Raw genomic sequence first — 18981 nt, 5'->3', positions numbered from 1 at the left:
GCAGCAAAGGGCAGGTCGGACCCAATCCCGGGCTGCTGCAAAGGACTCAGCCCACATGGGACGCACACTCTGCTGGGTGAGCTAGAGGCCGCCCCTTAAGCACATTTTAAAATGTGTTTTCTGTGTTTGCTTGACCCAAGGGTTATAGGACAGATGATATAAAGTAAGCTAGTCATTTACAGTAAAAGCATAAAAAAGGCACTAAAGCTGTGGGAGATTTAGACCCAGTGAGGGGGCGCTGATGGAGTCTCTGAGGAGTTGAGGTTTAAGAATGAAAAAAGGGAAATGTTTGGGTTTGGAGTGCAAACTTCATAGTTGTAATGCAAGCCTCAGTCCTGAAAGCCAAATTCCCTACTGATCCATTTCTAAATAGACCAGAGGAGTAAGATGTAAGTAAGAAGGTTTAGGTTCAGAGCATACAGCTCTATATATGTGTGTTTGTATAGTTTAGCATAAAGATTAACCAAGGAGGGTAAAATATCAAAACCAAAACATGAATAAAAAATCATTGAACAGAACAGAAAATTCACTTCTGCCTGAATTATCTTATAAATAAATAAATATAGATAATATATATTTTATTATGTATGTATGTATATAAACATGTAAAATAAAGGAACTATTATATGAATTCAAGTATAATCTAAAAAATAAAATATATACATATATCTATATATAAGCAATAAGCTGTGAAATAAGGACAGCCTGAACAATAGGCATTATGTGTGAGCTACTAAAGAAGATTAATGCTATGCTGAGGCAGTGTATGTGTGCATGTATGTGTGGGAGAGAGACAAAGAGAAAGGGGGAGAGGGAGACATTGTGAGTCCGTAGGCATTAGCCTAACCGTGTAAGAGTTGGCAGCCCATCTTTCTTTCTTTGTGTGTGGAAGATGACATTTTATGGTTTGTTTTCTGTTCTTCTGTAGACCACACACACACACACACACACACACACACACACACACACACACACACACACACACACACACACACACACACACACAGCCCTGTCAGCTAAAACTCCACCACTTTTCACCTGTTAAATTATAAGACAGTACAGTAGACGTATAAGGAGTATGGGGGAAATGAATAAAACAGAAGGACACAAGACAAAACAGAAGATAAAAAATAGGAGACAAAAAAGGAGGAATGCTGAGAAGGAAAAGAGGGAAAACAATGAAAAGGTAGAAGAAGAGAGGACATGTCATGGTTTGGCTTGCTGCCTCCCCAGTCCTAGTGGGTTCTGTCTGTTTTCCCTCTCCCTTGTGTTTTGTTTTGTCATCTGTCTGTCCTGGGTTGAGTGGGTGTGGCGCTCCTGGTTCTCTTCCTACTCACCTGAAGCAGATCCAGCAATCACCGCTCCTGTCTTAAACCCTGGCTTTCCAACCAGTCTCTGCCAGATCGTCCGTTCACCCAAGTCGTAACACTCTCTACAGCCAGCCTAAGTGTTTTTTTGACAGTCTGCCTTTAGTATCTCCTGTTTTATGCTTATTGACTTTGTGTGTTTTTTTTGCTCCTGCTCCAGATACCCGCTTCAGTCCTGGAAGCCCAGTCTGCCTGCCTGTGCCGAATTGTTTTTTTTTGGACCTGCCTCTCGCCTGTCTGCCCGCTCTCAGCCCCAGAGGATTTCAAAGCACAATCATTACCTTTGTGTTCAATTAACCTCTATCCCTGTTTCCAACCTTTCCTCCGTGTCTGCTCCTGAATCTGGACAGCCCAACCTAACAGGACGCTTAAAAGGAAAACAAAGAGGCAATAAAGTGAAGGAGAAGACAGTAGGAGGTTGGCAAGAGAGCAGAGGAGATGAAAGAGAGAATAAAAGAGAGAGGAGTAAGAAGGGGGAGCAAGGGATAAGTGGGGAGAGGATAGTGCGATCAGCTCTGGAGCTGATGGCTCTTTCCACTTCACAATTCTGCGCCACTTTGTGTTGGTCTATGACATGAAATCCCAATAAAATAACGCTGTGGTTGTAACGTGAAAAAATGTGGTAAAGTTCAAGGGGTATGAATACTTTTGCAAGCCACTGTATGCTTTCAAATTAAAGTATTTCCTCTCTGCAGTATGTGATAGTTTCAACAAGTATCATGAAATTGGTGAAAACTGGCATTTTAATAGAGATGTTTCAAATTTCACAACTCTTTAAGTTTTCTTATCAAGATTGTTTGTGGTAAATTAAGGTTTAAAGCTCATTCTTGACCTTGGAAATAGCAGTTGACAAAACAATCTTACCACAAGGTCCATTAGTAGCTGTTCTGGGAAAATGGAGTTGTCCAGTTGTCATAAAGGTTTGGACAAAGCTCCAGATCAGCTACTAATGGACCTTGTGGTGAGATAGTTTTGTCAACAGCTGCTTCCAAGTTAAGAATAAACTTTCAATCTCAAGCCAGCATGGACGAGAAGTCCTTAGAGTGCTCTGAATTTTTTTATTTTTTATCTACAATTCCACAACAAATGGCCAAACTATATTTGCTAAGGAATACTGTGTATTATGATTTAAAGCTCCAGAATAGCTAATAGACCCTGTGGTGAGATTGTTTTGTGAAGAGATTGGGAAAAATTTCAAATAAGGTATTACAGTTTTTTCTGAATGCTTAAACCCTAACCGTGATTGTCATAGCACAATTTCTAAAACTATTAATACTTATAGCAAAACCACTCACTGAGTTTGCAAAACTAAAAGCACAAACACTGCTTTGCACTCAGTTTGCAATTTTGTAACACACACTTTGCAAAACTGTAGGTACAATCCACTGCACAGCACTCTTTTTGCGGAACTGCAAACACAACTCACTGCTTTACACTCATTTTCCAAATGATCAACACACTCCTAGCAAAACTATACACATGTATGGCTATTATTTACACTATTTTGCCAACTGTCTGGCACACTGTCACATGTGAAAACTGTTTTAGATAATTAGTTCACTTTGCAATCAGCCTAAGCACTATAAATAAGCCACGGGTGAGCTGTCTGTGTGAGTACAATGGAGGGAGCAGGAAGAGTGAGAAGAGTGAGAACTAGAGGAGACTGAGGAAGAGGACGTGGAGATGAAGAAGTAGGAGGAAGAGGAGGAGGAAGAGGACGCAGAGGTAAAGAAGTAGGAGGAAGAGGAGGAGGAAGAGGATGCGGAGGTGAAGAAGTAGGAGGAAGAGGAGGTGGAAGAGGACGCGGAGGTGAAGAAGCGAGAGGGAGAGGACGACAAGGACAAGGAGGTGAAGTCAGAAGAAGAGGACAAGGAGGAGCAAGAGGAGGACGAGGAGTGGGAAGAGGAAGGGTAAGAAGAGTAAGAAATAAAATTACTGATGACATCAGAGCTACAATAGTGGACCATGTAATCAACCATGGAATGACCCTGAGGGAAGCTGGCCAAAGGGTTCAGCCTAGCTTGAGCCGCTACACTGTCATAGTAAATAGAAAATAAGGACATTTCGAAATGAGAATCGGTTAGTACAGTCACTATGCAATAAGTTTTGTAGCACTGCCATACTCTAATGAGAAACACAACAATACCATGTAAAAATACTGAAATTGTTACTTTACAGAATTGCTAGACATCCAGATGTTCACTGCAGAACAAGAGACCCATATAGTCAATATGGTGATTGCAAATAATTCCATAAGGCTACGAGAAATACAGCAGCATAATTGAGGATGACACCACCTTCCAAAACATACACAACGTGAGCATTTCTGTATTATGTTGTGTACTTGCCCGCAACAGAATCCGAATGAAACAAATCTACAGAGTCCCTTTTGAAAGAAACAGTGAACGTGTGAAACAACTGCGATATGACTATGTGCAGGTAAGCTATAGTATCATTGGTACTGAATCTGGAAGTGCATACTGTAGAGCTGTGCATGGGCCTGCTGTGCTGCATTTGTTTTGTCTTGTCCAGAGAGTGATGGAGCTGGAGGCAGATGCCATGGGTCATGAGCTGCTTTTTGTGGATGAGGCAGGTTTTAACTTCACTAAAACAAGGAGACGTGGCAGGAACATTATTGGACACCGTGCCATAATCAATGTCCCAGGACAACGTGGTGGTAACATAACTATGAGTGCAGCTATAAGTCAAAAAGGTGTTGTTCACCATCATGCAACCCTAGGCCCATATAACACTGCACACATCATTACATTCCTGGACACCTTACATGACATGCTCACTAACGTTCAGAGACCAGAGCAGACCAGAGACGTCATCATATGGGACAATGTTAGTTTCCATAGGGCTGCTTTGGTCCGCAACTGGTTTACAGATCACCCACTCTTCACTGTACTCAACCTCCCTGCATACTCTCCATTCTTGAATCCAATTGAAGAGTTCTTCTCTGCCTGGCACTGGAAGGTCTATGACCGTCATCCTCATCAACGCATAGCCCTTTTACAGGCAATGGAGGAGGCATGTGGGGATATTGACCAGGCATCATGTCAGGGCTGGATACGGCATTCCAGAAGATATTTTCCCCGGTGCCTTGGACTAGAGGACACTGCATGCGATGTAGACGAAATTTTGTGGTCGGACCCAGAGAGACGACACGAAGTAGACTGATTGAACTGTATTGAATTGAAATTACTATTTGTGTTTTGACTTGGAAAAAAGCACTTGTGTTTGTTTTGATGTGTGTAAATAAACACCAATACTTGAAGTTTGGATACCTGTATGTTTACAGAACTATGACAAAAGTATGACCTCAAACTGACATAGCCTACCTTGTGCACAGAGAAAGCAAAAGTCAGATGTGTTCTTTATTCATGCCATCAGTGTGTAGTTGGCGCATTGTGTGCTTATTAATGTGATGGCTTGTGTTAACTGTTTGATACGAAAATACCATTTTTACGAAGGTTTGAAGAGTTAAGCAAGGTTTATTAGCTTTTGCAAGAGAACTACAATGTTTTGCTGATTTGGTGAAAGGTTTTCTTATTTGTGTGTAGAGTTTTGCAAAAATAGCCAATAGTTACAAAGAATGTGCCTAAGCCATCAGAAAAAACTGTAAACTGACATCTGAATTTACCTTGTTTTATTGCATGAACTATTGTTACAATAATCCAATAACACACAGCTCTGACCTGTCTTGGTGTTTCCTCCCTTGTATCTGATCCTCTGAATAGCTTCCAACAGCGCTTCCTTGTTGCCATGGGAACTCAGCTGGAACTCTGTCCGAGCATCGTCGCTGAACTGAGCAATGGCCACCTGCAGAGAGGCAGAGACGGACAGACAGAAAAATAAGTGAAATAAGTTCATATGTCAAATTAAATTATACCTTAAATCTCTATCTTCTGGACCCCTGGTGTTTCAAACATGCCTTAAATGAATAGTTCACACAAAAATGATCATCTGCTCACACTCTTCTCAGTCACAATACAACAGAAATGTGTGTGTGTGTGTGTGTGTGTGTGTGTGTGTGTGTGTGTGTGTGTGTGTGTGCGTGTGCGTGCGTGCGTGCGTGCTTGCGTGCGTGTGTGTGTGTGTGTGTGTGTGTGAGAGTGTGTGAGTGCGTGCATGCGTGAGTGAGTGTGTGTGTGTGTGCGTGCGTGCATGCGTGCGTGTGTGTGCAGGTTTAATTCTGCTTACTCCAAATCAAGAAGGCTAATTACTCCATTACTCCAAGCAGCTCATGTGGCATGATGTGAGTGCTATGAAGCCAAATGTCTGCACATTTATACTAACCTCATTATTACCTACAATTTCTGCATTTATGCTCAACAGCAACAACAGTATCAAACAGATGCTGCCTTTGTTTGCAGAAGGAAACACTGTAATTATACAAATTGGGCCGAAGCAGCCCCACAAAGTGGATACTGTACAAATTGAATTGTACATCACACACAAGAAGCCAAAATGTGTGACTTTCCTGGTTTAATGTTGGTCACGGATTTCAACTCATTTTCAACCTGGTCAGTGCTAGTGGTCTTAATATTTTCACACTGAGCACATGAAGTAAAAGACCACGACATCAAACTGGAATACTACAGCCTTATTTTATGCAAGTCTCTAGGTGAAAATTCACTGAATACATATACTATATATATATGTCCAAACTCGCAAATCTGCACTATAATCAATCTAATTGGCTTACTCTAAGAGGAGAGAACAACTATCATTACCTCCAGACTGCTAATGGTGCTGTTGTTGGCTCAGGGCGGCTTACATTTACAAGCCAACTCTCTCTCTACTGTACAGCCAACTCTCTCACATTACAGCCAGTGTTTTGCTCTTAGAAGCCTATTGCCAGAGGGTTATGGGCCACACTGAGGGTAGCAAACTGCGTAACAGCAGACATTACACAAATGAAAGAAAAAGGTTTAGCAAGCACCTCTACAGTATGACAAATGAACCAGCTGAGCTCTGCTGACATAGTGTGGGGGCCATGCAGGCAAGAAGCACTAAGAAATTAGTTCACAATGACAATAGAGAACTATTGCCCCAAGTTAGAGCCTGACATTACTACTGATGAACCTGATACATGACAAACACTTTGCGGCAGTGAAGATGGTAATATTCACTGTAGGAATGTGATTTAAAGTATTGCTCATGAAGAATCAAGTTGATAGTGCATTAGTCGATGCTTGAACAATCTGAACATTATTCCAGCTTTTAATGCATCAAGACCTAAATGATTACGACCACCACTCCTGCCAGACAAGTAATGTTTTCTGGCACAAAACACAGTGGCAGAAAATGAGCAGAGTTAATCGAATACTGCACAGCAACTAAAAAGAAAGTCTTGCCAGAAAGTAAAGATTTACTCACTAGGGATTTAAAGTTCCTCTTCACTTTTCTAAACTTTTCTGTAGATACAAGGCTGTGGTCCTGCTTATTTGTCAGAGGACAGCCAAAGCAAATTGGGGGAAATTCTGCTCCAAAGCATACTTACAGAGTCAATTAATGCCAACAGCAGCAGACTTCCTCAAATAATAAATGAGTCAAGCCCACATGTGTCAAAAACACGAACTGTAAACTGAGGTTGGTTAGGATTCATTAGGCCAAAAGTCTGTTATGTCCATAATTTCTATTTCTGTCAACAAAGAAAATATGGAAGGAATTGCTCGCTGGTTATAGAACGAAAGCTGCAGATTTTGAGAGAGTCAGCCATGATGTTGAATCACTCTCCACCCTTTCATTATGGACAGTGTCCTGTCTCCATTATTCCATTATCTACTGAATAAAAGTCTGTAGAAAGCACATTAAAACTTTCTTTCTCTTCTGCAATCTTGAAAGTTAAATGGGTTGCCATATATGAAAGATGGAGGACAGAGGATGAGGTAGTTGGCTGGAGCACAAGAGTTGGGGGGCAATGGGTTGTTGGATATATGAGAATTTTATTATAAGTTAGACACTGTGCTGTGCTTGCAAAACATCATGTCTAACAACTCCATATTTGGCAGGGCTTTGTTTCTTTTTTGGGGGGATTATCCTACAAAAAATATATTTAAAAATAAATGAACAAATATATAATTTTCACAACATTTTCTCTTCTGTGAATGGGTTATTTACCCACAGATTACACTAAGACATGTCATTTCTATATTTCATTATTTTTATGGTTTTCAGTGTGGTTACTTTTGGCTAGATCCCCAGCATCTGCTGCACATTTAATTTTCCATGAGCATGCATTTTACAGAAGGAAAATGCTTTAACAAAGAGAATGAATTACAAAGCGACTGAACAAAAATTAAAAGCCTTCAGCACATTTGTATTTCTGTATGGTACTGTATAAACTGGCAATACGGTCATTTTCACAAGACACAGACATTTAGACTAGACACAAGAACCACAAGTGGTCATACAAGAGAATACCAGCACTCCAAGTAGACTCACTGCAACATTATTCAGACTCAGATAGTCAAGACTGAATTCTTACATTTTTAATCCAGAAATCATTTCCCATGTACTGATGCATTTGGTAAAATAGAGGTGTGATCCAATCATACAAGTATTTTGATTTGTTTTGTTTATAACATCAAGGATACCACAAAAAAAGCCACAGGACTTATTTCCATTGTGTTCCTTTGTTGTAGTTTGATGCCATTGAGGTGTGTGCGTGCACATAAAACTTGTTAATTACGGTTTAATTTTTGAGTTCTTCCTTTGAGATTCTCCCTGATGTAAAAATGACTAAGGTGTGGTCACATGACTGACCTGGGTGCCATCCGGGCCAATCAAATCCAGTGATCCCATGGTGCTGTAGAGGAAACGCGTGATCTTCATGAAGTTGTCATCTCCTATGGACCAGGAACCGTCGACCAGGAATGCCAGGTCAGCCTTGGCCTCCTTACACACTAGACGGAAAGACAAGCAGACAAGAGAGATATATAGATTTAGTCAGCACATTATTTTGTCTCTGCATTTAAATAAGTAATTTCATAAAGAATGAAGGTCTGCAAAGGACAAAGCACAACTTGAATGTTAACTGGCTGCCTAATATATTCAGACTCTAAGTAAATATGCATAGTATGAAGCACTGCAAATATACATCCGCTGCAAAAGGGTAAATATGCAAAGGCTGGGTCCTCAGATTAATTTGCACATGGGAGAGTTTATAAGATTACAAGTATAGTGCACGCTCTAAAATTCAGAGTTTGAAACAGATTTTTCTGACCACAAAAATGTGCTATATGCAATATGTGTTTGTGTATTTTTTTCTCCTTCCATAAGCTGCTCATTCATATTCCTGGTCCAGCAGTGACTTTTCATCTTTTAGTCTTCTCAGGTTTCTAAAAGACTCCCAGTAGCCTTATATTTACTGCTGTAAAGTTGTTTTGTGGTTTTAACAAGTTTTCAAACTCAAGTTCTTTGCTAAATCCCAAATCCCGTTCATGACAACAAGTCTTTCAAGCCAGGGAAAAACCTCAGCTGTATCGACACAAAAATCTGCTCTACTGGTCCTATTGTTTTTTGCTAGAGACAAATGCTATTATCGTATATTTTTACAGAACTTCATAGGTGGAGCTCTCATGCTTGTCAGAAATGTCAAGTTAAAGGTCAGCTGGAGAATGTTTTGATTACACGGTTTTATGTGGCTGATTCTGATAAAAGCTGTGATATTACTGAAACCACTCAACCACCACTCATCGCCATCATTTTCTCTCTGTCTTGTCTCTGCTTTAATACAGCATGTCTTTTTCTCACTTCTTTCCACTGTATTTCTCCTCATGTGTCTCTCTTTCTGCCTACTGGCCTCTGCAGCTGTATCTCTGTGTCTTTTTCACATCCTGCCCATCACTTTGTTTCATTCTCTTCATCTTGTTGTTCTTACTGTCTGGCTGTCTCTCTTCCACATATAGACACAGAATAGAATAGAATACACTTTATTGTCCCCGAGGGGAAATTTGTCTTTGGCATAGTGCTACAATCTGTTGCTTTACAACACAAACTTCATAAGACAGAAAAAAACATTCTAAAATCTACATAAAAACATAACTTAAGATCATAAGATCAACTAAGCAACAGGTGCACCTTTGTTTTTTTTTCTGTCCTAAGTAAAGGTTGCCTGCCATTAGGCATCAGTCTAACAAAGGTCAGAAACCTAGACAGAAATGCTTACAGACAGGCTCAGCGGGTGTATCGGTTCATGTCTGTAGAGTTTGCTGCGCTCTTGGTGCTTGGTGCTCTGGTGTTTTGGAGCGAACTGTACTGACGCGGAAACTAGGTGGGAGTGATCAGGTTAGCTCTGCTGAGCCTGAGCTAACAAGCTAATAAACCAGGATTAGAGGAGCATTTCTTTATTATGGCATTGGCTGCAACCCACAGTGGACGGTGTATAGTTCACCCAATAAAGTCATTGTGGAATTATAGTAAACGTCTCGTAGACTTCCTGTGTGAGACATTCAAGTGTTTTTTTGACTTTTCCTTTTTGTTTAGTTTAAATTGAACCTTCCTGATTTAGTTATAGTGCCACCAAAGTTTTTGAGGTCACTGTTAATATTTTGAAACTAAACACAGTTCACAGCTGTGTAACGAGTACAGAGTGACATTAGAAAGTTACTCTGTCAAAAGTAAACTGTTTTGTTTCCTGTTTCAAAGTCAGGCCAGAGCAGCATAGCTTGCACTGGCAAGTGTGGTGTCGATCATTGATTTAAATTTAAGAGTAAACTTACTGCTCTGTATAACTGGTTACAATTCCCTGTGAAGCACTGTCCCAATCAGATTTTGTTTGCACCCGATCGCAATCCCCATAATTCATAATCACATTTGATTGCAAGTATCTGCCAATACAAACCTTGATTGAATTTTACACCTTTAAGTACATCAAAGTTAATAAATGCAAGCAACAACTGAAGAGCTGAGCAACAGATTTTTTTTTCCCTTAGAAATATAAAAATGAGCTAACTGTAGTAATATCATAACTGTCTTATTATAAATATACAGTGACAACAAACAAGATGGGTAACAAATAAAACACTCAAAAGAATTATTCCATCATTGCGCTCAGTAGTGTTGATTATTGGTCATGTAGAAAGAATCTGTTATTACCACCTCATAAAACATCCACATTACAAATATTGCATGTATGTGTTGCTGCAAGTTCTGCAGAATTTTTGTTGATGACATATACTGTATATGACAGCTGGCATATATTAAGTGTGCTAGCTTACAAGTTTACGTGTACGGCTTTGTATAATTTTAACCAAAAATGCATTTCACTAGGGTTAGGTGACTACAGTTACCATATTAAGTAATCAGAACACTAAAATGACCTACTGTACAACACTGGACGAATAATATGAGAGTGTGTGTTTTGTGTTTGGCTTCTTGCTCACCTTCTTTAGCAGGTGGGATGGTGGGAGGGGGCTCTGTGGTGGGGGGTTCAGTCGGAGCTTGAGTGGGCGCTGGCACTGGACACACACACACACACACATAAACACAAAATGTGGGAAAGAAGACAAGGCAATCGATCATGATGGCAGTGACAAGTGGCACCATCATCATCTTTATGTGCCGACCACACACAACCACACAAACAGTCAATAAGCTGGCAAAATGAGAGACAGCAGTAGCCTGTTTCTATTAAGCTGTAACTTTCCTAATCCTCTTCCCTTCTCCGACAGCTAAGTTTTGGAAGTTTTATTTCCTATTATTATTTATATTTACGTTATTTCTAGTGCATTCTGTATATACAACCTACGTGTACATCATAGACAGTATTATGTGTACATGAGCAATCCAGCTGCTGTGTTTTACTCTGTTTATCTTTCTTTCCATCACTGAGTTACAGCAATCAGACTTTATCTCTACCTTCTTTCTATATATCTCTCTTCCCTACCTTCAATAAGTTGGGGACAGCAAGACTACTATTTTCATCAGTTTACTGTAGTATCTGTCTGACCAGAGGCTGTTTTTTCTCAAGTCAAAACAGCCCCCAGGTTAAGGTATGCCTCAGTGCCAAGCCAATTACTTTGCAGAGAGCAGTGGGTTCTGTCAAACTAGGGTACAGCAAGTAAATCATCTCGGAAACATCCGCGACTGCCCAGAGAAGCGACACATACTTCATGAAAGTAGATGGAATGATCTCAAATGTTTCTTCTGTTTAACTTGTTGGTGACAAACATGATAATTAGCAATGTGTTAGAATGTGAGATTGTGGCATATGTCAATGAACAATAAACACTGTAGAGTTTCTGGGGCTTAGGAGATGTTCATGTCAAAGAACCACCATATTACTATTGTTGATGTTATTTCTTTACTGTCTCTCCACCCTAAATACATCTACAAACACATGATAAGAATGCTTCTGTAGGCAGTAAGTAACAAGGTACATTTACAAGTGTTGTAGTTAAGTAATTTTGAGGTACTCTTACCTTACTATTTCAATTTTATGCTACTTTCTTCTACTCTACGACATTTATAAGAGAGATACTGCACTTTCCACTCCACTATATTTATCTGACAGCTATAGTAGTAGTAGTAGTAGTATATAGTTGGTAGACATATAAAGGATGTGATCCTCTTATATAATAGCATGTATTGTTATAAAATAAACTACCTAACAGTATATAAAGTAGTTAAAATTAGCTCCACACCCACCAGCTACAAGATCAACATTTTTGTTACATTTTATTGCATCAGTAATTATTATAAAAAACAAAAACATAATATATTGCCTAATTTAGCACTCTGAAAGAGACTATTGTGCCTAATAAGCACATTCACTTTTAATATTTAGGTACATTTTCCTCACAATTAAGTATCTTAACAATTCTAAACTTGTCTATGGACCTACAACCGTTGCTGAAATCCAATTGTAGAGCTTTACTACTGTCGACTTAAAATCTGTGGACCAACAACATCAGTCGTTGTGTGTGCATGCACATCTATCCATCTAAATAACGCTGCTTGTGAGCTGAGCACTAGTGGTCCCTGAAGCTGTGCGATTCACCTCACCTCCTGAGCTGACCAATGAACTGCAACCGTAGCCTCTATGTTCTCAGGGCGAGAGTAAAAGAGAGAAAGGGAGAGAGAGAGAGAACGACCACAGGTAGAGGAGAAAGTTGCAGAGGTGAGACAGATGCGTGGCAGAAGGTGACTACAGGGGGGGGGGCAGATGGAGAAAGAGACTGTAAAGAGAGTTTGGAAGGATTAATTGGGAAGGCAAGGGGAGAAAATTGAGAGAGAACTAAGAAACAAGTAAGTGAGTGATAGACAAGAAATAGGTGAATTAAAAGGGTGAGTCAAACTCCTTAAAATGTTGATGAAAAATGTCAATGAATGGGATGAAACTCAAATAAATTCCACTTAGCTGCTTTTGTCCTGAGTGCAAAAAAATGTGGACATTAGGACATATATATATGTCGTATATGTATATATACATATACGTATATACAATGTATAAAACATTTGCAACATACGCGTCATGTCAGTGATGGAGACAGAAGGTCCCTCCATTTCCTGCATCTGGGTGTGAATGCTCATCTGGTACTGGCTACTGGGAGTCAGGTCATAGAAGCACTGTCGGGAAGCACCACCTCCCAGGCTCACTTCCTGCCTCTGACCATCTGTGAGTGAAAAAAAAGAAAAAAAAGAAAAAGAAAATGACAATAAATGAAGTTCAGATCAAGAGTCATTAATCCAAACAAGCTCAAATCCCTCTACGGCTTCTGTTTCACATTAACTGTTTTTACAGAGCACATTTCCTCTTTTTAAGCCATGTTCTGCATCTTGAAGCCTCGGAGCTGCCAAGTACAATCACTTTCTTTCAGAGTTGGATTCTAAGCAGCTTTATTGGAGCAGTCAGGTAATTTAGTGCCTTGCTCCAGGGCACATTAAAGGTTAGCTGCTGAAGCATCTGCTCAGGTCATCTGGAAATTCAAACTTAATGTGAAAATCTTGCCTTAAACTGACTGTATCTGAATACACTTTTGAGCTTCATCTCAAAGTTTCACAACAAACCAGGTCAAAGTCGAGTGTGATACATCAAACTCATCCAATCTCTAGCAGATTTATTACAGATGAATGCACCAAAAAGTAAGGTAGATAACTAGACAAAAAAACTAGATAATTCTACAGTAAAAATCACTGCAGGAAAACATCACTATAGCCCATAAAAAAATTAAAAGAATCACTTGTTTTCTTTCTTTCTTCTTCTCTTGTCAATTTCCAATGGATGACAAACTGGAAACTGGGAGTGCACACACACACATGCACTAATAGCTGTTATTTGTCATTTTCATTAGTCTAATTCTATTTCCTAATGTGTCTCTCATCTTAGAGAGTGACAAATTCACTTCTCCACACAGGAAACACCCATAGATAATAAAGTTTAGGGAAACAGCTGTCACAGAGAGAGTGCATTTTTCCATCTGAGAAGGTGTTTAAGCAGCTGGCTGTCTCTAGTGGATTAAACCAAATCTATAAACTCCAGCTTGAACATGCAGTCGCTGCTCAGACAGGAGGGAGGGAGAAACAGAGATAAATAGAAAAGTATGGGAGGGAAGGAACATTGACAGTAAAAGAACAACGCGACGCCGTAGACTTCCACAGAGACCAGTGAAGCACTTTTCTGGTGATGGCTGAGCGTTGCTGCGCAGCCTCAAACTGAGCTTGACGACGTAGATGTGACATGAGCAACCTGTCTGAAAGTTGCAAGTCTTCTGGTAGCTGTGCCAAGAGAAATCTGAATCATTCCGAATCTTACAGAGACGGAGAGCGTAGGTATATGTAAGGAGACAGCATAGGCACAGGCTAATTATTGCTAACTAAAATGCTAGTTAACATTAGTAATTTAACTTAAACAGCTAATGTAAGTCGAAACTGCCTGTGAGCTTTTCCTGTACTAATTATTAATTTGTCTTCTGTACGACAGTAAGTCGCATGGTTATGACACAATCGTTAGCCTATTTTTACAAAAACGTCTACTACGGAGCCATAATGTGAGATACAAGGTAATGGAGCATTTTATACATTGTCGTGTTTCTTTATAAATAAACAATGGACAAATAGAGTCTTTAAACGCTTCAGATGTAAAGTTATTCGCTGTCAAAGTGACGCCAAAATGAATGGGAGTCAATGGAATGCTAGGTGATGGCTTATTAGCCTCAGAAACTCCCCATAGGAGGTACGCTTTCCAGACGCTCGCTTACCCCCTTGGGAAGGAAGATGGAAGAGAGAAGTCTTACTCCTTTCTGTTATTTTTGTGACAGTAAAAGACAGTAAAACGTGTACATATATCACGTACTGTGCATGTTTCCATCAAGAAGTAGTTTTATTCTTGTCTCTAATCTTTACATTTACCAGCCAACACTCACATTTATTTGAAAATTGAAAATCCATTTTTAAAACAGAGCGAACATTTGATTTACTGTAGGCTGTTCTCTCAGAAGACACATTGTCTTGTCAAACAAGCAGAGATGGGAGTAAGTCACACATGGGCAAGTCACAAGTAAGTCTCAAGTCTTAACCTTCAAGTCTCAAGTAAGTCCAAGTCATTTTTTGTGACAATCAAGCAAGTCAAGTCAAGTCATACAAAAGTTTCCATTTTTAAACAAGCTAAAGACAATGGTTATGAACTGAAATGAAATGCTTATTGTCCTCAGATCCCTGAGGATAAATAAAAATAAAACTTGAACTTGAAGTTGTTTACTGTGAGTGGACCACCATCAAAATACTCGCTTGTTAACAAGACATATTGTACAATGGTTTTATTAAAGTTTTTATATTTAAGACACTTGATTCAATTGGTGATGTTTAAACTGATTTTTTTCTTTAGCTGACTGATTTGCTTAAATATATTTTGTTAGATATCTTTGCTAATTACTTTCTTTCCTTTTTTAAGAGTTTTTTGTTCCCTTGTTCTTTTTCTTCTCTTCCTCTGTCTCCCTTTTTCCATTTATTAACTGAGTGAGCTGAGCATTAAACAGCTACTAAAGGTCATACACTGTGTCTTTATTCGTTTTATTTCTCATGCAATGACATGAACAATCCTCAAAGCGGTTTCCTCCCATGTCGTTTATTTGGGAGAGATTGGGTGCATGTCATATCTCCCTTCCTTTCTACAACATGAATATCCTTTACAATGTAGACCACTGCAATATGAAAATGATAGAAATATATAACACTTATTTCACCAGAGGCTCATATCAATATGAATCCAGATGACTTTGGAAGGTAGTAACCAACACACACACACACACACACACACAAACACACACACACACACACACACACACACACACACACACACACACAACCAAAGAGTCCTGAGCTGACTTGTCTTTGTGTTAATAATAAAGAGAGGAGACACTTTCACAAGGATAGACTATAAATCTATAAGGAAACATTCTGTTTCAATCCAGCCACCCCACCAAGTACTCTAGTAAAACTTCTGATTTACTGACTGAAATGTATTCCAGTCACTGGCAAAAGCCTTGTTTCTTACAACGTGGAACGCTGAAAAATGTCGGGATTACCGAAGGGGCACACCAAAAATGTGGGAACAGCTGTTGACTGTGTGACCATGCATGTGTTCTAGTGTTACTACTTTCGTCCGAATATATTTCATTTTTATGAAACTGCAGTTTAAAGGTGTGATTCAGACTACAATTCAGCAAGATGATGACATTACACTTAATTTGAATTCAAAACAGGTAAGTCAATCAAGTTGATGCTTGGAGTGAGCTGCCTGTCTGATGTCCCATTCTCACACAAAAAAGCAAAACTAATGAAAGCTTGCAAGCAAGAAATTAACTAACTCACTTTTTCCACCACCTTAGAGAAAAGAGATAAGGACTGACTTATAGTGCGTGTCACACACGCAAGCGCGCGCACACACACACACACACACACACACACACACACACACACACACACACACACACACACACACACACACACACACGCTCTCATTAACGGTAAATGTACTTACTGAGTGTAGACTGTATGGAGACTCTGTATAACGTGGCATGTAGAAGAGGCAGCCATTGGACACACAGGCTGTTGGGACGTACCTGATAGGTCGACAAGCCAGAGACACCAAGGATCACTGGGATTAGAGAGACAAGCAGATAGAAAAATGACAAAGATCAATTAAAAAACATCAAACCTAAAGTTTGTAACACTGGTCGCTTTTGTTTATGAACGAATGGTTTACAGTAATGTACATGGAAACGTAAGTTATAACTGATGTTTAACAATAATGGAAAAAAATAAATTAGTTTCTGAAAAACTGTGGCACCTTTTCACATTTTCTAAACTTTGACTTTTTCTTTATTGTCTCTTTTGTCCCTTGTCTAGAAAGAACCACCAAGCTCCTCCAACCACCAGATGCTCCAAGACTCCAACTCACACCCACATAGCACTCTGGCTGGCTCCAGCCATGAATGATGTGGGCTACAGTACTACTGTAGTTCTGCACCAAACTATTTCCGTTAAGGATACCTTGCATCTTGTTAATGGTGTCAGGAATCAGATGGAATCAGAACTAATTTTGCATAGATATATCATTAAACTGTAAACAGTAAACTACTTTGACAGAAATGTGGTCAGTTTGGCTGTACAGAGAGCAACATGGCTTTACGAACTTCACATCATGTACATACTTTATAATGTGTCACTAAAACTTTGACTGACTGAACTTAAAGTTAGGGTTAGAACTGCATCAAACTATTTTAGTCTTCTGATAGCTAAAACATTAACATAAAGTTACCATATGTAAAGTGGAAATGTTGGAAATGTATTTATACTGACAGTTCCAGTTACAACACACAGCTGTGTAGATGTGAGAACAAATCTCAAAGTAGTTAAATTAGTCAGGCTTGGTGTTTAACTGTTTTGTGGAGAAACAATGAGGCATGATGCAGCAAAATGCAAAACACTGCAAGCAATTTAAATAGCTGCTTGTTTGGCAGTGAGATTTTAGGGTAACCTCCCAGGAGTCACTCTCTCTTCGCTCTTGCTTTCTTTCTCATTCTTTCCCCCTTGTTAACAGAATTGCTGATGGTATAAAATAAACTTGTCTCTAGCGCCAGTAAATGGACATTTTATACTGGGACCATATGGCAGGTGCCTTATTTTAAATACTAGTGAATAATACATATGACCACCCTTATTTTTATTCAATGATATGCAAAGTTAGACTCACTCTCATACACAGCCATGCAAAATGCACACTAGCATGCACATATATGTATATATATATGTACATATTAACACATGAATGTGGACATATATAATCATATAATAGTAATAACAGTAATAATCATATGTGTGGTGTGTACATGTGTACATACAATAAGAAACTTTGTCAGCTGGCAGTTTACTCAACCAAGATCAAGTTGGCATGTTTGCATAGGTACAGTAAATGGCAGGTTCATGACCAACATGAAGCTCTGCATTTGGGCTTGATTGCCGTGAGTGCACGGACTGGCAAGCCAAACTGGCAAAATCATTTTCTGCCACCACCAACTATTGACTGCAACAATGTTGGTTTTAGGCCACATATTTGTTTTATTCCACAAGTTTATTTGGTCTAGGAGAACTTTGAATTTATTTCCTTGAGGGACGTCTGAGACATTTCTGCCCCCACTTTTGTCTGCAGCAATAATCAAACACACCAAACACGTTTTGGTAAGATGGAGTATACCACCAAGCTTAAGTGAAAGCATGCAAAGCCAGTTTAAACATACTGTAGAGAAAAATCATTAAAACTAGGACAAAGAAAAATAAAAGAATGAGAGAGAAGGGGAAAGCACAATATTAAAAGTACAAAAAGAAGAGGAACTGAGGATGTGGTGACCTTTTAATTATCCAAAAGTCCAAATAAAATGAGTACTGACTACCATATGGAGATACTGCAATCAGTCAGAAAATATCTCTGTGTGCGTGAGAGCGCTGGCGTTGCTTAATATGAAGCCAAACATTTGCACCCATCTGCCTTCCCAACTTTCACACCCTCTTTCCTACCCCAGTTTCGACCAAATTATTTCTTCTTTCTACTTCTGCCTGTTTCTCGTCATGTCAGTTAAACTTCTCTCACATTCTGTGAATTAAATATATTATTTCCTTTTTTGTGCATACTACAAAGTTTCTTGAGACTAGTTTGACCGAGCAGCCCTCAGTGGTCCCTTGGAAAATTAATTTTTAGTTCCAGCATCTCAATACAAACTTAATTTGGAGGAAACCGTTTCCTTTCATTCAATGGCCCTCAAGGTACCAATCATTACCTTTTTATGCTGCATGCTAGTATGTGTAATTTATTTTATACATCACAGCTGGTTCCCATGGTGAGGCTGCAATGAATGCAGTGTACCCAGGGATATACAGTATGTTACTGTATCTCTCTTATTAAAATGACAAATGACTGAACGCATCCTCCTTAATAAATCAGAATTCCTTCAGTGGAAAGTACAAATATGGGCAATGAATTTAAATATGCCCTGTAATATGGGAAAATCTGATACATCTGAATGTATCAGTGCACTGTGAATTGCTTGTGTCTCATGAAGAAAATGCAAAACTGGAGATAAAGTTATTATACATACAGATTATT

At 39.2% G+C, this 18981-nt stretch overlaps 1 protein-coding gene across 2 annotated transcripts in view; it reads right to left on the bottom strand.

Annotated features, from left to right (window-relative positions):
• The window catches only part of col14a1a (collagen, type XIV, alpha 1a), a 146116-nt gene that overhangs the window by 66318 nt on the left and 60817 nt on the right, over positions 1-18981 (bottom strand). For both annotated transcript variants that reach the window (XM_036006281.1, XM_031298735.2), the window contains exons 23-27: positions 16360-16476; positions 12848-12994; positions 10763-10837; positions 8142-8281; positions 5069-5192 (exon numbers count right to left, since the gene is read on the bottom strand). In XM_036006281.1, coding sequence (XP_035862174.1) covers positions 5069-5192; positions 8142-8281; positions 10763-10837; positions 12848-12994; positions 16360-16476 — 603 coding nt within the window. The remainder of the gene's footprint in view (positions 1-5068; positions 5193-8141; positions 8282-10762; positions 10838-12847; positions 12995-16359; positions 16477-18981) is intronic.

Source organism: Sander lucioperca, chromosome 10 (assembly GCF_008315115.2).
Source record: "Sander lucioperca isolate FBNREF2018 chromosome 10, SLUC_FBN_1.2, whole genome shotgun sequence".
Lineage (NCBI taxonomy): Eukaryota > Metazoa > Chordata > Actinopteri > Perciformes > Percidae > Sander > Sander lucioperca.
Note: the sequence above shows the minus strand (reverse complement) of the source record. Positions and strands in the feature narration are given on the sequence as shown.